Source organism: Schistocerca cancellata, chromosome 9, assembly GCF_023864275.1.
Source record: "Schistocerca cancellata isolate TAMUIC-IGC-003103 chromosome 9, iqSchCanc2.1, whole genome shotgun sequence".
NCBI lineage: Eukaryota > Metazoa > Arthropoda > Insecta > Orthoptera > Acrididae > Schistocerca > Schistocerca cancellata.
In genome coordinates this window covers 271,228,353-271,249,943 of record NC_064634.1, presented here as the reverse complement: position 1 = coordinate 271,249,943, position 21,591 = coordinate 271,228,353, and the positions used below count along the sequence as shown (strand labels likewise).

General features: G+C 39.9%; 1 protein-coding gene across 1 annotated transcript in view; it reads right to left on the bottom strand.

Annotated features, from left to right (window-relative positions):
- The window catches only part of LOC126100562 (lysosome membrane protein 2-like), a 454,514-nt gene that overhangs the window by 67,276 nt on the left and 365,647 nt on the right, over window positions 1–21,591 (bottom strand). Inside the window, exon 4 of the mRNA XM_049911179.1 lies at window positions 13,122–13,266. Coding sequence (XP_049767136.1) covers window positions 13,122–13,266 — 145 coding nt within the window. The remainder of the gene's footprint in view (window positions 1–13,121; window positions 13,267–21,591) is intronic.

The following is a 21,591-nucleotide window of genomic DNA, read 5'->3' as shown; positions in this document are numbered from 1 at the left end:
GAGTAGCGCTGTTCACTGAACTAACATAGCCAATGTACAAAAACAACAGTGAGGTTAAAGCTTGTTATTGTTGAGCATGCTTCAAGCATCTGCACTAATCTCTGCACTCTGTGACATGCAATAAGCAGAGGTAGCCTGCATTTGTGTAGTGGTGGACTGTGTACCCCATAGCACTGGTACAACTGCTCATCAGTTGTTAGTTGACATGGAATGGTCCATGCATTAGCTCCCCCCCCCCCCCCCCCCCCCCTCCCAACCAGGACACAAATTTGTTCTTGTTGTTCTCTACTATTACCTCCATGGCTATTGAAGGTCTGTTAATGTTCGATGGCATGACAGCATTGCTCTCTCCCACATACTGGCTATCCAGAGCATAAGACCCAAGAGACACATACGGCCACTTGGAGCAGCATGCCAAGAGTGACACCCAAGTGCCAAATTTGTTTATGGGGTGTACCATAATTATTAGTAAAAACTAGCACATATGAAAATGTATGATGATAAAAGCAAAAACATTCAAGTAAACATGAGTCCATAAATGAGTCGTGTGAGAGAGAACTATGACTGTAATGTCAAGGCTGCCACTGATTGCAGTAACAAATATTTCCTAGTTAGCATACATGTATTTGAAATGTAAAACTGTTTTAGTAAATCCCCATCTATTTGAGATCATATTTTACCCTAGGCCTACCTTAACAAAGAATAACTTACTACTACACTACAGCATGTTGCCTTTGGCAAAAGGATTTTTTTTTTAAACCCAAGATGATAAAAACATATTTTAAGTCAACATTTTCTCAAGAAAAAGTGTGTGGACTATCAAGTTCAGCCACTGAAAGCGACACCTTGAAGTCAATAGACTGAAAAAAATTACAAAGTTAAAGAAAAATTTTAAAATGATATTTTTATCCAAGAGAAAAATTGTCAGTACGTTTTCAACTTTTGTAGTCTTGTCTTCCTCAGTTGCGTGTAATATTATGGTATATTGATAATTTTTACTTGTGGACCGTCTGACAGCAACTGAATAAAACACAATTTTAGTGCCATACGCGTTTCGCCTTTATTTTCTGCAAGGCATCATCAGTGGCCTGGAATATGTACATATGATAGTTATTTTATTTACATTTTTGTCACTGTGCCTATAGGTTATAAACAGTTCTGGTGGTTGCTATTTCCTATTAAGTAGTAATGTTTTGAACTGTACTTATAGGTTGCGTAGACAATTTCTTACATATTATGCTCCTGTTACATTTTTGGTGTTGTTCTTCTTCTTATGAACGCCAATTTGCGGTTTTTTCCACATTCCACAGCACTATGCACTTTTAATGCAATGTTTTGGTTTCTGTTGCCGACTGTCAAATGTTTTTGCCAAAGATCGAAACTTATGAGTGTAATTATTGAAGTATCTGTGGTCTGTTTGTGTATGCATTTGTGTGTGTGTGTGTGTGTGTGTGTGTGTGTGTGTGTGTGTGTGTCCAGATGGTGTGGGGAAGAGTTTTTTTGTTTTATGTTATCATTTCCTTTATTAAGTGTAGTAGGGAGCCTGTGCTGATGTGTGTTTGTTCATTTATCTCATGTTTGTTTTCTGCTATGGCCTTCTGGATGTGGAAGTTTTCTTGTATTTGTATAAGATGTTTGTCATGGTCTCCCGTAAGTCCAACCCCTCGTCCAAGTCGTGGGAGATGGGCAACGGCACAAAGTAGGGGACTGCCTATAGGGGCGATGTACAGCGGGGACTTCGTGTGCCCCAGGACCGCTACGGTAGCTGAGAAGGCTCTATGGGAACCCTGAAACGTGACGGCTAACGGGGCTCTGGTGAAGCTGCGATAGGCCTAGCAAGCCAGTAGTGGATAAATCAACTGCTTTTAAAAAGGGAACATGCCTCGGATCACGGAACGGATTTAAAGGAAACCGACCAAGCAATGGAAAAGGATTACGAGATGGTTTACGACTGGGCACCTTAAACGTAAGGACTCTAACTGGGAAGTTAGAAGAAATTGTAGAAATGATGGAAAGGAGGAAATTGGACATCTTGGGACTTGCTGAGACTAGGTGGAGAGGAGTTGGTGAAAAACCACTAAGTAAAGGATGTAAACTGTACTGGATAGGGAATGAGAGGGGAAGAAATGGAGTGGCAATAGTGGTCAGAGAGGGTCTGCAGGAGGAGGTGGAAGGTATCAATGATCGAATGATAAAAGCCAGAGTACGAGTGAAAGGAAAAAGCATTGAAATCATCCAAGCATATGCCCCACAGGTGGGGTGTACAAAAAAGGAGAAGGAGGAATTTGAAGATGACATGCAAAAGCAGCTAAATGGAGGTAATCAGATTATAATAGGGGACCTCAATGCACATGTTGGCACAGACAGGAAAGGATTCGAGGAGATAATGGGACCAGAGGGCTGGGGGAACCGAAATAGAGAAGGAAAATTGTTGCTGGAATTCTGCAAGAGGAATGGGCTGACGATCGCAAATTCCTGGTACAAGAAGAGAAGTAGTCACAAAATAACTTGGTACAGTGGGGACTGGTCCCAAACTTCAGTAGTAGACTATGTACTAGTGGATAGGCAGATGATGAGCAGCCTCACAGATGTTAAGGTCGTTCCATCTGAGGTCACAGACAGTGACCATCGGCTGTTGGTAGCCACCCTGAGAGAGAAAAAAGATAGGAGGGCAACAGATATACAGGAGAAAAGGTTGAAGACATGGATGCTGAAAGAGGATGAACGGAGGACCCAGTACCAGACACTGATCAGGAAGAAGCTGCCAAAGGAAGATCAGAGAACAGTGGAAGAAGAATGGGGAGATTTTAAGAGGGCCCTAGTTGAGGCAGCTGAGATTGTGTGCGGAAGAACTAGCACAAAGAGGAGAAGTAAGGAAACCCCATGGTGGAACAACATATGTAAAGAGGCAGTACTTCGAAAGAACAAAGCCTTCAGAGAATGGTTCCAGACCCGAACAGAGGAAGCTAGGGTAAAATATAAGGAAAGCAAGAAAGCGGCACAGACCATAGTAAGGGCGGAGAAGAAGAAGTGGATGGAAAAATGGACAAGAATGTTAGAAGAGGACACTGAAGGGAACAAAAAAGTACTTTACACCATGGTAAGAAATAAGAGGAAGGACAGAAGCGAGTGCCTGAGGATCATGGATAATAATGGAAGAGTTGTGGAGGAAATGCATGAGCTCAAAAAGATTTGGAAGGAGTACTTTGAAGATCTGTTGAATGCCGCCAAGCGGGTAACTAACAGCGATGGAGAGCCTACGGCAGCAGACGATGATAATAGTGGGGAAATTGATGATCTAACTTGGAATGAAGTGGAAGAAGCCATAAAGAGGATGAAAGGGGGCAAGGCACCAGGTTGGGACGAAGTAACAGTGGATATGATACGAGCAGCAGGAGAAGTAGGAACCCAGTGGCTATACAGAGTGCTGAGGGTGGTGTGGAAGGAGAACAGAATTCCTGAGGATTGGAAGAAAGGAATTATAGTCCCGATCTTCAAGAAAGGGGATAAAAGGAGATGTGAGAACTACAGAGGAATCACCCTGCTATGCCACTGTGGAAAAATCTATGAAAAGATCCTGGAGAAGAGAATAAGAAGCAGTATTGAAAGTAGACTGCAAGAGGAGCAGTATGGTTTCAGACCGGGAAGATCAACAACGGACCTCATATTTGCGGTAAGGCAACTGCAGGAAAGGCACTATGAGTACGGGAAGGACTTAATCATGGCCTTTTTAGATATTGAGAAGGCGTATGACAGTATCTGTAGGGACAAGCTCTGGGATGTGCTGAACGCAAAAGGGATAGATGAAGAGATAACACGAGAAGTCAGAAAAATGTATGAGGGAAGTGAGAGTTGTGTGAAAGTGGGGAGGGAATGTACTGCATGGTTCAAGCTGGAAAATGGGCTGCGACAGGGAAGTGCACTTTCGCCTTTATTGTTTATTATTGTTATGGATGAAATCCTACAGCAAGTGTCAGATGCAATTGGAGATCATAAAATGAAAGCAGTGCTTTTTGCCGATGACCTGATGTTATGGGGAAATTGCGAGAAGGAGGTGCAAGAGCAGTTAGATGCATGGGAGGCAACGGCAGCACAATATGGAATGCATTTCTCTGCAAAGAAAAGTGAAATAATTGTCACAACAAGGAAGACGAATAGGCCAAATGTGGATATAACTTGTGGAGGGGAAAAACTACAAGTGGTAGAGAACTTCAAGTACCTGGGAAGCGTGATTGAAAGTAAGGGGGGAAACGCAATGGAAATAAATGAAAGGTGCAGAAAAGCAGGGCAGTTCTACAAATGCATTAGGGGGCTTATTTGGAGCAAGGAGGTGCCACAGAAATCCAAGGGAATTATATACCGAACCTACTTTGTCCCCATATTGGCATACGGAAGTGAGACATGGGTAATGCACAAAAGCGACAAAAGTAGAATACAGGCTAGCGAAATGAAGTTCCAGAGGAGCAGGTTGGGTGTAACAAGACGAGACAGATTGCGAAATGAGTATGTGAGGGAAAGACTAAAGGAGGAACCAGTACAGGACAGGATAGAAAAATCAAGACTGCAGTGGTATGGACACATGAAGAGAATGGATGAGGGAAGAATTCCTAAGAGGATGTTTGATCTGCAACTGGAGGGGAAGAGGCCCAGAGGAAGACCAAGAGATAGATGGGTGAAGGGAGTGAAGGAATGTGTGACGAGAAGAGGAGAGAACTGGACGAAGGTGGAAGAGGGGGAATGGTGGAAAGACAGAACACGATGGAGAGGCTTGTGTTCCCGACAGACCCAGCCAGTGGCTGGAAACTGTCCAAGATGATGATGATGATGATGATGATGATGATAAGATGTTTGTCATGGTTGCTTATTATCATTATTTTCATTTCTTGCTCCATGTTTGTAGGATGATGGTTGTAGTGTTTTAAATGTTCTGCAAATGTGGAATGGTTTGTTTCATACTTCCAACATCTGAAATGTTCTTTGTATCTTGTTTCAAAATTCCTGCATGTCATGCCTAAGCATACTGCTTCACAACTTTGACATTCAAGTTTATATATTCCTGATTGTTGGAATTTGTCCCTCTTGGTAGCTGGCTGGCTTAGGTGTGATTGAAGGGTTTGCCCAGGCTTATATGCTATTTTGAAGCCCTGTCTCTTTGGGATGTTTGCAACTCTGTGTGTTAGTTTATGTGTGTAGGTCATGGTGTACCATCTGGTTCTTTTCTGTGTGGTGTTGTCATTGCGTGTGTTTGTTGAGTTTGTTTGTAAGTTTTCAGCTTGTGATTTCTTTTGTATTCTGGAAATGTTGTGTTTGTTTTTTATTTGTGTTTTTATTTTTTGATTGAGCCTGTGTACCACATGTGTGTCATACCCGTTGTTCCTAGCTATTTGTATGATTGTACTCATCTCTTGCTGAGTGGGATTCTGTTTAATCTATGTAACATGTATCTTAGTGCTGCAAGTTTCTGGCTGTGGGGGTGGTTGGATGTGGAATGTATTATTGTGTGTGTGGCTGTTGGTTTTCTAAAGATGTTAAATGTATGTTTGCCATTTTCTTTTTTAATTGTAATGTCAAGAAAATTTATTTGATTTTCTTTTTCTTTTTCAAGTGTGAATTTTATGTTCTGATGAGCTTTGTTTATTTCTGAATGGAGTTCATCTAGTTTTTCACTTGGCTCATCTACCAGACAAATAATGTCATCCACATATCTGTACCAACATATGATTTTGAAACTTTAATTTGTGGTTATCTTTTCAAATATCTGATTTTCTAGGTGACTGATGAAAATGTTTGCTAGTGTTCCTGATATTGGGGATCCCATGGGCAGTCCATCAGTTTGTAGATAATATTCTTTCTCAAACTGAAAGTAGTTTTGTTCAGTTGTCAGTCTGAGCATATCTGTTATTTCTTTTACTGTGTCTGTGGTGAGGTTGCTGTGAGATGAGAGATTTTGTTCCATCATTTCTATTGTTTCTGTGGTAGGGATGGAGGTATAAAAAATATATAAATATAAATAAAGACTTACCCAACCAACGGCTGCTTCGTCAGGAAAGAGGGAAGGAGAGGGAAAGACGAAAGGATGTGGGTTTTAAGGGAGAGGGTGTTTGTTGGTAATGAGGATCACCCGGTGGCTGAACATGCCTTGGTGTACGGCCAGCACATCTTGGCACAGTGTTACACCGTCCGGGTTATCTGGATACTTCCCACTAACACCAACCTGTCAGAACTCCAGAGATGGGAACTTGCCCTTCAGTATATCCTCTCTTCTCGTTATCCGCCAGGCCTCAACCTCCGCTAATTTCAAGTTGCCGCCACTCATACCTCACCTGTCTTTCAACATCATCTTTGCCTCTTTACTTCCACCTCGACTGACATCTCTGCCCAAACTCTTTGCCTTTACAAATGTCTGCTTGTGTCTGTGTATGTGCGGATGGATATGTGTGTGTGTGCGCGCACGAGTGTATACCCGTCCTTTTTTCCCCCCAAGGTAAGTCTTTCCGCTCCCAGGATTGGAATGACTCCTTACCCTCTCCCTTAAAACCCACATCCTTTCGTCTTTCCCTCTCCTTCCCTCTTTCCTGACGAAGCAGCCGTTGGTTGCGAAAGCTAGAATTTTGTGTGTAATATATATATATATATATATATTTAAAAAGAAAGATGATGAGACTTACCAAACAAAAGCGCTGGCAGGTCGATAGACACACAAACAAACACAAACATACACACAAAATCTAGCTTTCGCAACCAATGGTTGCCTCGTCAGGAAAGAGGGAAGGAGAGGGAAAGACAAAAGGATTTGGGTTTTAAGGGAGAGGGTAAGGAGTCATTCCAATCCCGGGAGCGGAAAGACTTACCTTAGGGGGAAAAAAGGAGGAAAAAAGGACAGGTATACACTCGCACACACACACATATCCATCCTCATATACACAGGTATACATGGTCTGTGTATATGAGGATGGATATGTGTGTGTGTGCGAGTGTATACCTGTCCTTTTTTCCTCCTTTTTTCCCCCTAAGGTAAGTCTTTCCGCTCCCGGGATTGGAATGACTCCTTACCCTCTCCCTTAAAACCCAAATCCTTTTGTCTTTCCCTCTCCTTCCCTCTTTCCTGACGAGGCAACCATTGGTTGCGAAAGCTAGATTTTGTGTGTATGTTTGTGTTTGTTTGTGTGTCTATCGACCTGCCAGCGCTTTTGTTTGGTAAGTCTCATCATCTTTCTTTTTAAATATATTTTTCCCACGTGGAATGTTTCCCTCTATATATATATACGGTTATAATAGAAGGAAACATATATTTAAAAACAAAGATGATGTGACTTACCAAATGAAAGTGCTGGCAGGTCGACAGACACACAAACAAACACAAACATACACACAAAATCCTAGCTTTCGCAACCAACGGTTGCCTCGTCAGGAAAGAGGGAAGGAGAAGGAAAGACAAAAGGATTGGGTTTTAAGGGAGAAGGTGAGGAGTCATTCCAATCCCGGTCTGTGTCTGTCGGCCTGCCGGCGCTTTCGTTTGTGTCTGTCGACCTGCCAGCACTTTCATTTGGTAAGTCACATCATCTTTGTTTTTATATATATATATATATATATATATATATATATATATATATATATATATATATATATATATATATATATATATATATATATGTGTGTGTGTGTGTGTGTGTGTGTGTGTGTGTGTGTGTGTGTGCATTCACAAACATACCACAAATACTTTAATAATTACACTCATAAGGTGCGATCTTTGGCAAAAACATTTGACAGTCGGCAACAGAAACCAAAACATTGCATTAAAACAAGCGTTCAGTGCATAGTGCTGTGGAATGTGGAAAAAACCGCAAATTGGCGTTCATAAGAAGAAGAACAACACCAAAAATGTAACAGGAGCATAATATGTAAGAAATTGTCCACGCAACCTGTAAGTACAGTTCAAAACATTACTGCTTAATAGGAAATAGCAACCACCAGAACTGTTTATAACCTATAGGCACAGAGACAAAAATGTAAATAAAATAGCTATCATATGTACATATTCCAGGCCACTGATGATGCCTTGCAGAAAATAAAGGCGAAACGCGTGTTTTATTCAATTGCTGTCAGACAGTCTATAAGTAAAAATTATAAATATACCATAATGTCAGTACGTTACCTGTACAACTGGAATTAATATATGACCGACATATATTTCTCTTTTATATCATACATAAATTGTGTATTCACTTTCAGCTGTATCTAACAGATATGCAAGATGTTCTGGATTAGATGCAGAGAATACTTCAATGGAATTCTGGAGGGCAATCCTACCAGGAGTGAGCAGCCACTTTACTACACTGCAGATCCAGAGCCAGAAGACCCCACAGTAGAGAGAGTATTGAATGTAGTGCACTGTATAAAAAAACTAAAAAGCACCAAGCACTAATGGAATAACTGCAGAACTGTTAAAATGGGGGAACTGGTTCTCATAAGCTAATTTGCGATCTACTGAGTTGATATGTACCCACAAAACAGTTCTGGAAGAGTGGACGTTAGGGGTTATCCAATCAAGAAAGGAGACAAGATTTCTTGTTCAAATTACCGAGGATTTACCCTCCTGAATGCTACAAAAGGCTAGTACCATATGCAGAAGAGGTTCTGGGAAAATATCAGAGTGGATTTTGGCCTAATATGTCAACAACAGATCAGATATTTGTGCTGAGGCAAATACATGAAGAGGAGCACAAGTACAATATTGAGCTTCAGAACCACTATGTAGACTTCAAGCAGGCCATCAATAGTTTTTACAAGGCAGAAATGTTAATTCATTTGCTACTGCTTGTTATACCATGTAAGGAAGTTTCATTTATTCAGAAACCCTGGCTGGTTTCAACACAACAGGGTATGTGGATGGAGAACTAAGTAAATGATTTGGCATTAGTAAAGGCATCAGGCAAAGGGACACTCTCTCTACAATGCCTTTAAATCTAACTCTTGGATCCCTCATTCACAAGCTTCAAATCTCTCATAACATAGGCGCAAAGTCAACCCATGTGTGTGCATACGTTGATGATGTAGCAATTATTAGTAGAAGTGCAAAACTTAAGACTATCTGAGTTTTAATGTTAATAGGACAAAAAATTCCATCTCATTTAAGATAAAACTACAGATCATAAGCAGTAATAGGTGCTTCCACAGGCTTAAGAAACTATTGGCACTAGTTTACTAAATAGACAGCTGAAACTGGAACTTCCCAAGGATGAAACCAGTTGTAACGTATGGATGTGAAATATAGTCGCTAATGAATCCTGACGAGAAGCAGCTCAGGATATTTGAACACTGGTTTCAGCACAAGATCGATGAGATAGCTCAGGATAACAATAGCTTCTGGAGATCTAGAATAAACACTTAACTGGATCGCCTCATACAAGGAGCCGACATTGAAATAATAATAAAAAGTAGGAGAATAGCTTGGCTTGGACATGCACTTAGGATGGATACTTGAAAAACAACTAAAAGAGTTTCTGAATGGTGGCCAACTAGAAGATGACAAAGAGGAAAGCAATGAAAGTGATGGATAGAGAATGTGGAACAAGATATAAAATCTTTGAAGAGTCAAGGGATGGCAAAGAACTACCCTGGAGAGGGCAGAATGGAGGACACTTGTTGAACAAGCTCATACTGATTTTCAGTTGCAAACATAAAAAGTTTGAACAGGTTTTTCAGTTTTTATTTATTTTTATGGCAAATTTCTTAATATTTGCCAACATTATTTGAAGTCTCTTCACGTCTGGGATATAACTTATGCAGTTAAAAAGTGCCTTATGTTTTACACATATTACTTTTTTTCACTGAAAAGTAAAACAATTTGTAAACTATAAAATTAATTAATTACACTCTAAACTAAAAAACAGCAGAATATTTATCTTTCCATTCTTTCCATTCAGTTTAATAGATGACACAATTGTCTTAAAGCCGGAACAATAGAACTGATCTAGCAGTATCTTTTATCACTAAAATCTTTTAAAGATCTCAGAAACTACCTTGAAAAGAAATCAGTTTTTCTTCATTTGATATTTACCACTGCACTAAGATTCAGAAATTTATTTCTATTGGAAGGAATGCCTATGTTGAAAGACAAAACAATTGTTTCGTATGATCACTAGATTTTGATTTATTTTTAAAGGTATTTTCACTTCAAAGTGCATCTTCTACATCTTGTGCAACATGGAATTCACCTCAAAATGCATCTTCTATGTCTCTTAGAACATATCCCATTGTTGGAGCTACCTCTTTCTGTCCACAAAACAGACATTTTGTCTATTTTTAGAAAACGGATTTAAAGATGATTACAATTTACAGTCATAACATTTCATGCTGCAGAATTATGCAAATGCCTTTTTACAACATAGCAACCATGAACAGAATATACGCTTGAGAAAGATCTTGGCCGATAGTGCACATTATCATCTGTTCTTCACTGAGCTCGACTGATACTAATGAGGCCTCCTGAATGAATGGACTGTTGTAAATTTTTATCCAATTTTTTGAAAAAATTCAAGTACACACAAAATATCCAGCCCTTGCAGGTGACATGGTAAGAGAGCAAATACAGTTGTAGTGGGTGTTCTGTCGCATGTAGCCAACACGTGGTAGGGAAGCTGCAATTCCCCAGCTGAGGCCTACCTACAAGCACAGCTTTTAACACACAGCTTGCATGATTGCAAACAACTGTATTAACAGGTTATGCCAGTACCACCACAAATTTAAGTTCACAGTCTCTGACTAGAATACTGAATAAGAAAATCAGTGAACAAAGTGGTGGGCTTGCCCAGTGCTGAGAATGTGTGTGTGTAGGTGCCAAGTTACTTTGTATCAGTTTTCACTTACGCCAGGTTTCCACAGACATCAATTAGTTACTGTACATCCTCCCACCACTGCACTTACATGCAAGTTAGTGTTTGCATATGTTGAAGTTGGAAATTGAAACTTAACAATGAGGATCTTTTCCACTTCTTTAAAATTTATTACCACCAGATTCTCACTTATATTTGATTAATTGAAATGCTAATAACATATCAATAGTAATCCTAAGCATAGACAAATATGGGCAATATAGGTAACATTACACTTTTGAACTGTTTGGATGAAATAAATCTGCACAATGTATTCCTTACGATCCTTACTCTTTAATCGGGAAAAATGTTTTAAACCATGCCATTTACTTAAAACCACTAAAATAAGGTTGTGATATTTTTCTGTGACACATATTTTAAATCTGATGTTATTTGTGAATAAAAAGCCAAATTAAATTAAGATACAAGTCTTACTATGTAATTGCAAAGCATTTGCCTGATGGTGTGAAATGTGTTATTAACAAAAAGGCTAAAACATAATGAACTACATTAAGAAATTTCCATGTTGATTTTTGGAAAACTGTTATTACTGAAATGAAGTAAATTTTTACTGAAACTAGAGAACATGCTAGGAAGAAATTATATTTGATATTTTCCAAAAAATCCACTAAAATGCAATATGTTTGTTACATTTACATGGCTGACTACTTTCACTGTGAATGAGACTCTTCTGTAATAAGATTCATTTATTGCCGAATGACATTTTATTTTACAATTCATAGTATGTCAAATTTCATTAACTTTCCGGTTTTAACACTGACATTATAGCAAAATGTATGTAAGGCCTATGCAGAACCACTGTTGTAGGCCAGTTTTGCTCGAATTTCATGGTGGACACTGTGCCTGTCCAATTTGTAAATATGCAATGATTCTTTAAGGCATACACTGTGCTATTGTCTGTCAGTTGTACTATTGCTTGCTCATTACATGGATGATTCCAAGATGGAAACAAATCCCTTCGAAATTAAAAAATTTATGTGGCACAAACTGAGCAAATTGCTCACTCTGGTCAGCTGTTGTTGTACCTGGATTTGGACCTTTCTTTTCTACAGCAACAAAAGCGTATTACCTTTTCATCACAAATTGCTCAAGTTAAGTATAGGCTCAACGAGTTCAGCCTCCACATTATTTTCTGCAGATACTGGTAATTAACTGGATAATGTAGAGAGTTTTTATTACAGTATTGTATTAATGTAATTCAGTAACTTTATAAAATTCACTGCATTAACTAACTTTCATGTACCTGATCCCAGCCAGTTTCAGCTACTTTAAAAAGGTTACAGAAATAATTATTCATAGTGCTACTTACATGGCTTTCAATATGGTGACATGTGCAGATACTCACGGGAGGGGGGGGGGGGGGGGGGGGACACACAGTTGGTGTCACCCAAAGCTTACCAGCAAGCTAAGCTTTGAAGGAAACTAGTTTTTCCCTGTACAGACTTAATATGGTTGCACAACTTTTAGCTGAATAATTTATTCTGTTACTGACAAAGAAGAAACAAACCCACACATGTTTGGTATGGAAATAGGTATCTAGTAAAAATCATTTGGAGCTACAGTACCTGGTCCAGTCAATGCAGAAAAATTATGGGAAGAAAGTTGTTTAGTTGAAAGTTTTTGTACAGTGTTTGGGGGAAAGCAGCTTTGCACAATCACGGCCAGTAATTCAGAATAATTTACATTTGTCATTTACAGTTTTAAATGTCTTGCCATCAATCATCCATCATTTCATTACACATAGTTTAAAAAAAAATTGCTTTGTCCAAGCAAATTTCTGTCCACAACATCTTTGCTAAAGGCAGTTTCTTCCTTATCAGTGGGCTTGTCTATATTGCTAGAGCTAAATATTCTTTCCTCTTCTGACTCACTCATTAATCTTTCAACAATATACAATATTATCCTTATGAGAAAACAATCTGCTATTCATTTAACATAGTTGTATAACTTTTCTATAAACAAAATACCCTTCCATCAGTCGCCTGACACAGAATGATGTAACCCAGGAGCTACCTATTTCTTGTGAAAAAAATAATAATAAGCTGCCTCATCTATTGAGAAACAAGAGGACTAATGATTCTTGAATTAACTAAGTTTTCTTTTTTGTGTCACACAGGATAGCGCATGTAACTCAAAATTGTCTCAGGATGGAATCTACCACATTTTGCAGCCAACTGTTCAGCTGTTGATGAGTAAGTTTCTCTCACTAATGCAGATGTGACTCACCACCAGCGGCATGTTGATGAGACGCAGCTTCGTGGTGTTGAGTCCGCCAACAGACAACTCGGGCACAAAGGTGAAGGACGCGTCATCCTGGTACCGGACAGTGCCATTGTTTGTGAAAGCTACGTTTACTTTGTGCAAGTGTTGCCTGAAACATAATAACCATGCAAATGTTATGTAGGTCTTGCTCTTCATGACAAACTGAGCAACATGGCAGAATGGTTTGCACAGTGGACTTGCACTCAAGATGTTGGCAGTTCAAATGTTTCCACCTATCCATCGTTTCTTTAAGTTGCTTAATCAAATGCCTGCATGGTAACAGCTGCTCCCTTCCCCAGCTTGTGCTCAGTCTCTAGTTTCCTTGATGTTGACGGGGCCTTAAGCCATTAAGTTTTAAAAAAAATGCATTTTTTATACCACTAAGAGCTGCTGATGAAATAATCCTTTATTCACTACCACCTTCGACCAATGAGTTATTATGAGGCAATATGAAAGAGAAACTATGTGCCAAAGCAAGACTTACAATTTGTGAGCATTGACTTTTGCAGACAGATGATCTACCGTCTGAGCCATCCAAGCATGATTCACAACACACTTAGTCTCACAAGATACCCCAGATAACTTCTGTGAAGTCTGGAAGCTAGGAGCTGAGGCACTGCCGTAAGGTTGTGAGTCATGCCTGGACTGCTCACACAGTGGGGCACTTGTCCACAGAAGGTGAAGGTCCCAGGTTCAAACCCTTGTCTGGCACACAGTTTTAATATGCCAGGAAGTTTGAAATCGGCACACACACTACTGCAGAGTGAAAATTCATTCTAAAGGCAATATACAATAATTTACATGACCAGTTTGAAATCTTTCTTGCTGCAGTGGTAATAAAATAAAACAATTGTCTCAGGTCACTGACACTACTGTCAACAGCAAACTGCATCAACACATCTTAGTTCATAGTTTGTATTCCATGCCCCTGTGTGGAGAGCACATTTCTCCTGATGGTCAGTTGATCGAGACTGGTAATGAATACATGTTTAAATTCTCTGCAGCTCTTCATAGTTTATAGGCATGACTTTCTTCAAATTAATACCTCATCTTTCATTTTTTTTTCTTTGCTTAAAGTCTTTTCGACACTGATATGTGGACGACTCTACAAGACTACAAGTATACGTCTTCTAGTAATAAGAGTGCACTTAATTTATCTTTTCCATTCTGGCAGTGGTTGAGAAATGCGAATGTGGTGGGAATGGACAATGATTTTTGAGAAATGCGAATGTGGTTGTGAATGGACAATGATTTCGCTGAAACTGTAACCAATTCCCAAATGATATATCAAAATATTTACTTCCTCACCAACTAGCTTACAAACCACTACAGACTCATCGTGTTGTTTACAAAAATAAGTTGTGGCGCTGTAAAAATATTTTAATTTAGAAGACACGAACAAAAAAAAAAATGCACAGAAGTTTTAGAATGAGTTTGTTATTACTTTCATTATTTACTATCATTTAGTTTCATTATTTACTGTTGGTGGGGAGGCTTGCGTGCCTCAGCGATACTGATAGCCATACTGTAGGTGCAACCACAACGGAGGGGTATCTGTTGAGAGGCCAGACAAACGTGTGGTTTCTGAAGAGGGGCAGCAGCCTTTTCAGTAGTTGCAGGGGCAACAGTCTGGATGATTGACTGATCAGGCCTTGTAACACTAACCAAAAGGCCTTGCTGTGCTGGTACTGCGAACGGCTGAAAGCAAGGGGAAACTACAGCCATAATTTTTCCCGAGGGCATGCAGCTTTACTGTATGGCATGGAGAGCTGCATCAAACCAGTCTCAGGACTGAAGACAACAACAACAACAACAACAACAACAGAACTGAGGGTTAAGTAAAATTTCATGACCTTCAGTAAACAAGCATAATGATGAAACCTTGCAGTTTCCCACCAACCTCATATAAAGATGTGGCCTGTATGGTGCTATCAGGACAATGAAAGCACTATGGGTTGGTATCCGCTTATTTCTCTTTAATGTAGTGAGAGGGAGAAAGTCTACTAGCATACTTAGCAGAGGCAGTGACGGAATGAAGAAGAGAAGTTTATACGAAGAAGATAAGGGAGAAAATACTTACAATCTTCCATAAACAATCACAGAACACTTTATTTTTCAACAATTATACTTTACTCAGAGAAGTGTCTTACGATGGCTTTTTATCCATCAATGATTACACTCCACCACTCTAGCAACCCTTAGTCCCTGACAACTGCCATTTACTATCAGAGACTAGCTTTACTAGTGACTTGTTCCAATGATATCATTAAAGGCTCGAATCAAGAGATGAGTGCAACACAGTGATCATTCCTTGTATGTAAGAACAAGGAGCTGTAACCTATATGACATTACAACAGTGAATAAGTCAGTAGTGCCCCCAAAATAGAATGGATTTGTTGAGTTAGGATTTAAACTATGCAGATAAAAAGACAAATTACAGATGTGCACGTACAGAATAAAGACTTGAGTAACCAACTGATTTACCATAGAAATTATCCAAGTATGTCAGTCTCATAAGTTTATGGTAAACCTGCAAAGTTCTTTTAATATGTTAACTACACATTCATGCCACAGCCCCTGAAAGGCAACCACAACTGTTCCAAAAGCTTTTGGTTAGTGCCTTTCCTTGTCACCTCCACCGACTTTCTCTGTACAGACATGAAGGTGTGCTTGGCCAGTCACTGGACACACTATTAATATTGACCATTGTCACTCTTTCTCTATACACTGATGAACTCTAAAATGCCTTGGGCTGCTCGTCTCACATACTGTCTAGTGTCTTCCGATATTATGTCACACACAATTACTTTTTTAATGAACATTGTTCATGATCTCTTCTATAAGGTATTGTATATTATGCAAATGAAACTTCCTCAAGCTTCAGAGAATTTAAAGTAATAAAACTAATATTTTATGGAAGACACGTTCAAATTAATTTACAAGAGGCTTTAACAACAGTCTGAGCTGAGTCTTGCTGCTGTACTTACTTTACATCTTTGAAGCAGTGACTGCCCAGCTCTGTCGAACATGGTGGGATTCTGTTTCATGTTGTGAAATGCATAACTGATGCAGTTAGTGAGCCCAGCTTTGATGAATAATGCTACAGTCATAACATGACCTAAAAAGAGTCATCATCCATTCTCATCATCATCATCATCATCATCATCATCATCATCATCATCATCATCATCGTCGTCGTCGTCCTTATCATCAATATATGCTGGATAACGACTGTCTCTGAACATAACCATACATTATACCATTCAGTTACAGTTATCTATGTTGTTACTGTACGTTTTCTGATGTCACCTACCTACTTCCAATTAAGTAGTCTTGGTCTGATTTTATTTACTTTCACCAAACAAGGTGGCTCCTCACATTCTGGAGGAAAGCAGTTCAAATCTCTGTCCAGTCATCCAGGTTTTCAGTAGTTTCCCCAAAGCGCTAAGGCAAATGTTGGAATAATCTAAAGGTTAAGAGGTCACACAATCTTTGCAGTACAGCAATTTTTCATGAAGGACCACCCAACCGAACAAGAGGACAAGCGCTACTTCAACTGCTGCTAATCGTCGCCCAGTGGTTAGAGGATTTTCGTCCACTAAATGTAGCATATTCACCTTCTTCACAGGAGTGCAGGCTGAGCGAGACCTCCCGCTGTTAACATTTTCGGCTGCTGGAGAACCTGTGTCCATAACAGGCTGGTAAAGTTGGTGGACCAGAGAGCATATGCTGGCAGTCTACTTCCATTTGATACACTGTAATAGGAAGTTTTATCCACCTTGTCACTTGTGGAGCAGTAGTGGAAATTATAAAATCGTAATGAACCATTCTTCCGAAGAAACAGTACATTACAATAAAGACAAAAGTGTCGTTTGCAGTAGTAAGACACTGCCACACATACCCAGAGTAGCGAGTAGTGTACTGTAAAATGAGACTAACCCGACAATAACTTACAGTAGCAAGTAATCGGAATCACGCCGTCCTCACACGGGACGTGTTTCTCATCGCGAAGCATGACATACGTGGTGTTGTCCGTCGTCGCGTTAGCTAAGCGCTCTGAAACCACCTGCAGTATCTCACGGACCGTGCCTCATCGCGATTTGATATCTCAGCGGCATCTCGCGCGTAAATTACATAATTGTTCTACGAAAATTGTGGCGTAAAGGGCGCGAAAGTTTAGATAGAAAGTCGTTTTTGAGGTTTGACATATTGCTCTGTATTTCGAAGATGAGTAATAAATTCAGAATTGAACAGAAACAGCCGAAGATAACAAGTGCAAAACTTAGACGTGAACGTACAGCAGCGCTTATGCAGACGGAGCGTAGAAACAAACGGGATAATATTTTTAATAAGCAGAGACTGGCTGGTAGTGAAGAAGAAACAGAATCAACGGAAAGGCCTGTGAAAGATGTTCGTGCGAGACAGCTGGAAGCTTGGAAAAGGACCAGAGAGGAAGCTGAAAAGAAAAATAAAACAAAGAGAAAGCCATTTATTGTGAGTCATGCTCGTCATAACATTGGGTCACCTTACAAAACAAGGTCACCTTTTAGAACGGATGCTCTGCTTAAAACAAAGACATCGAAGAAACTGGATATTCTACCAGAAAAACCAGCTACCTCTGCTGTACGTGTAACACGGTCTATGAACAGAACAGCAAAATTAAATCAAACTGCTACTATCCGGAAGAAAAATGAGGTGCCTAAACTTGCACCAAATAATTTTAAATTCAAGGCACCCAAAGGCATTGCACCGTTCCCCATGTCCAGTCATAAGCAGAAAACAGATTTGAAGATAACACTAACACCATGTTCTGTGAATGTGGAGAAAATAGTTGAGCAAAAGGAAACTGCCTCTACACCACTCAGCATTACAAAGAGAAGTGGTAGGAAAGGAAGTACTATTACGTACCCACCCAAAATCCTCTAAAATTAAGGTATTAAACAAAAAATGGCAGTTGTTGTATGATGGCCCTTTCATTATAATAGACAAACCCCACCCAGGATGTTATCTGTTAGGTAACACACGAACGGGCAAGATGAAAGGGTTATACCCCCACAAGGATATCAAGGAATTTTTTCATTAAAGGTTATATATTATTTTAGCAAAATTGAAATTATACAACCTTGGATCATATAGTAAAATTGCTGTCATTAACCTAAGAAACTTGCGAACACGAAAACAAAAGACTGTCAGTTAGTGAAAAACATGCATTAAACTAGAAAACATAACTGAAATTTCAGTTAAACATCGAAACTAGTAACCAACTGGGGGCATATGCCAGCTTTAAAACGCATAGTTAACCACACCTAATGAGACGTGTTACTGTGAGTCTTAACACTATAAAATAAAACATACGGTACTTTTGTAGTCTAACTCAGTTATTTAAGAGAGGAACAATGCCAAATTAACGCGAAGGCCAGAGTTTGTTCACTTGAGACGAGCAACAAGCCCGGCGTCGAAGTTGCAATCCAACGCTCAGCTGATGAGCACGCGATAGCTGCATGGCAAGACGAGGTCATTGGCCGCGCTGTAGGCAGCAAGCGGGGGAGAAATCTTCCCCCTTCCCTGTCCGATCAGCTGAGTGTATACATAGAGCGAAGGCGCATGCGCGGTCGAGTCCAGACGACACGTGACTCATATTACACGATGGCGGCTATCACGAATAATGTTCACCAACAACGCAGAATTTTCTTCGCGCCTGCAGTCCAGTCATGGTACACAAGCGCGCATGCGCGGAACGTTTAAAAGTTTTGAGACCACGCTTACTATGAGACACAGTGACGAGAGCCATTCAAAAACAAGAAAGAAAAGGGTACACAAGTCTTGTAAATAGTAGCTTAGAAAATTTAATTATAAGCTGGCATTACGTAATAAAAGTGAACATACAAGTACATACGGGTCATGGACGGTATTGTAATATTATATTATATTGAGTAAAATCTTAGCTTGTACGGAAGGAGAAAGAAAATAGAAAAAAAATAAATAAATAATGCAGATATACAGGGTGTTTCAAAAATGACCGGTATATTTGAAACGGCAATAAAAACTAAACGAGCAGCGATAGAAATACACCGTTTGTTGCAATATGCTTGGGACAACAGTACATTTTCAGGCAGACAAACTTTCGAAATTACAGTAGTTACAATTTTCAACAACAGATGGCGCTGCGGTCTGGGAAACTCTATAGTACGATATTTTCCACATATCCACCATGCGTAGCAATAATATGGCGTAGTCTCTGAATGAAATTACCCGAAACCTTTGACAACGTGTCTGGCGGAATGGCTTCACATGCAGATGAGATGTACTGCTTCAGCTGTTCAATTGTTTCTGGATTCTGGCGGTACACCTGGTCTTTCAAGTGTCCCCACAGAAAGAAGTCACAGGGGTTCATGTCTGGCGAATAGGGAGGCCAATCCACGCCGCCTCCTGTATGTTTCGGATAGCCCAAAGCAATCACACGATCATCGAAATATTCATTCAGGAAATTAAAGACGTCGGCCGTGCGATGTGGCCGGGCACCATCTTGCATAAACCACGAGGTGTTCGCAGTGTCGTCTAAGGCAGTTTGTACCGCCACAAATTCACGAAGAATGTCCAGATAGCGTGATGCAGTAATCGTTTCGGATCTGAAAAATGGGCCAATGATTCCTTTGGAAGAAATGGCGGCCCAGACCAGTACTTTTTGAGGATGCAGGGACGATGGGACTGCAACATGGGGCTTTTCGGTTCCCCATATGCGCCAGTTCTGTTTATTGACGAAGCCGTCCAGGTAAAAATAAGCTTCGTCAGTAAACCAAATGCTGCCCACATGCACATCGCCGTCATCAATCCTGTGCACCATATTGTTAGCGAATGTCTCTCGTGAAGCAATGGTAGCGGCGCTGAGGGGTTGCCGCGTTTGAATTTTGTATGGATAGAGGTGTAAACTCTGGCGCATGAGACGATACGTGGACGTTGGCGTCATTTGGACCGCAGCTGCAACACGGCGAACGGAAACCCGAGGCCGCTGTTGGATCACTAGCTGCGCGTTGCCCTCTGTGGTTGCCGTACGCGGTCGCCCTACCTTTCCAGCACGTTCATCCGTCACGTTCCCAGTCCGTTGAAATTTTTCAAACAGATCCTTTATTGTATCGCTTTTCGGTCCTTTGGTTACATTAAACCTCCGTTGAAAACTTCGTCTTGCTGCAACAACACTGTGTTCTAGGCGGTGGAATTCCAACACCAGAAAAATCCTCTGTTCTAAGGAATAAACCATGTTGTCTACAGCACACTTGCACGTTGTGAACAGCACACGCTTACAGCAGAAAGACGACGTACAGAATGGCGCACCCACAGACTGCGTTGTCTTCTATATCTTTCACATCACTTGCAGCGCCATCTGTTGTTGAAAATTGTAACTACTGTAATTTCGAAAGTTTGTCCACCTGAAAATGTACTGTTGTCCCAAGCATATTGCAACAAACGGTGTATTTCTATCGCTGCTCGTTTAGTTTTTATTGCCGTTTCAAATATACCGGTCATTTTTGAAACACCCTGTATAACCGGAAGAAAGGCCATGTACACGAGAACAACACACAATTACATATAGGGAGAAAGCAGCAAAGAGGAAAGCAAAGAGATAACGTATACATTTACATTACACAGTAGCTAGCGATTTTCAGAATGAACAACAAGGTAAACGTGTGAATTTTTGTGACTAAGGAAAAGAATGACAAGCTTTAAAATAGGAAAATAATAAACAGATCTATGCAGCGTGAGTAATGAACTGAATCGCTCTCAAAACAAATACCTAGGATTTATATAGAGAGAAACACATTAACGTTAGGAAACACCTAAAGCACTCAGCAAACAACTTTGTAGAATATAGAAGCTATACACGAGGTTACATGTACGAAGGCTAAAGTGTAAAGGAGGAAAATATGGAATGATTGCGCATTAATGGACCGTAAGGCAGTTATGTATGTAAGAAGAAATATTTAGTTGTAAGTATTATTAGTATAAGGGACGATGCTCAGCACACCCTGAATTATTTTGGAATATTGAGGGAATGGTGCAGGGTACCGAAAAAGGGCCCCACCAGCAATGTGTATATTATAGTGGTAGATATTTTTTGTGTGTATAAACGTATGTATGAATGTATGAAAGGCGAAAGAAACTCTGTACATGTACGAAACTTAAATAACGTAGAAGTGTTTAAGGAAAATTAAACTCTAAGACAACCTCTTATAAACATGTATACCTAACATCAAGAAATAACTTAATTAAAACCGCAAGACTCTACGAGTTTACGAGAAAATACGAAATACCTGATACCCAGTGCAACATTAGCGATTCTTCACTCATGTATGCACAAGGAAGATATGAATTACTTTACACACTTGAAACATGAAATGATAAATCATGTCAAAATTATATCTTTCATACATATCAC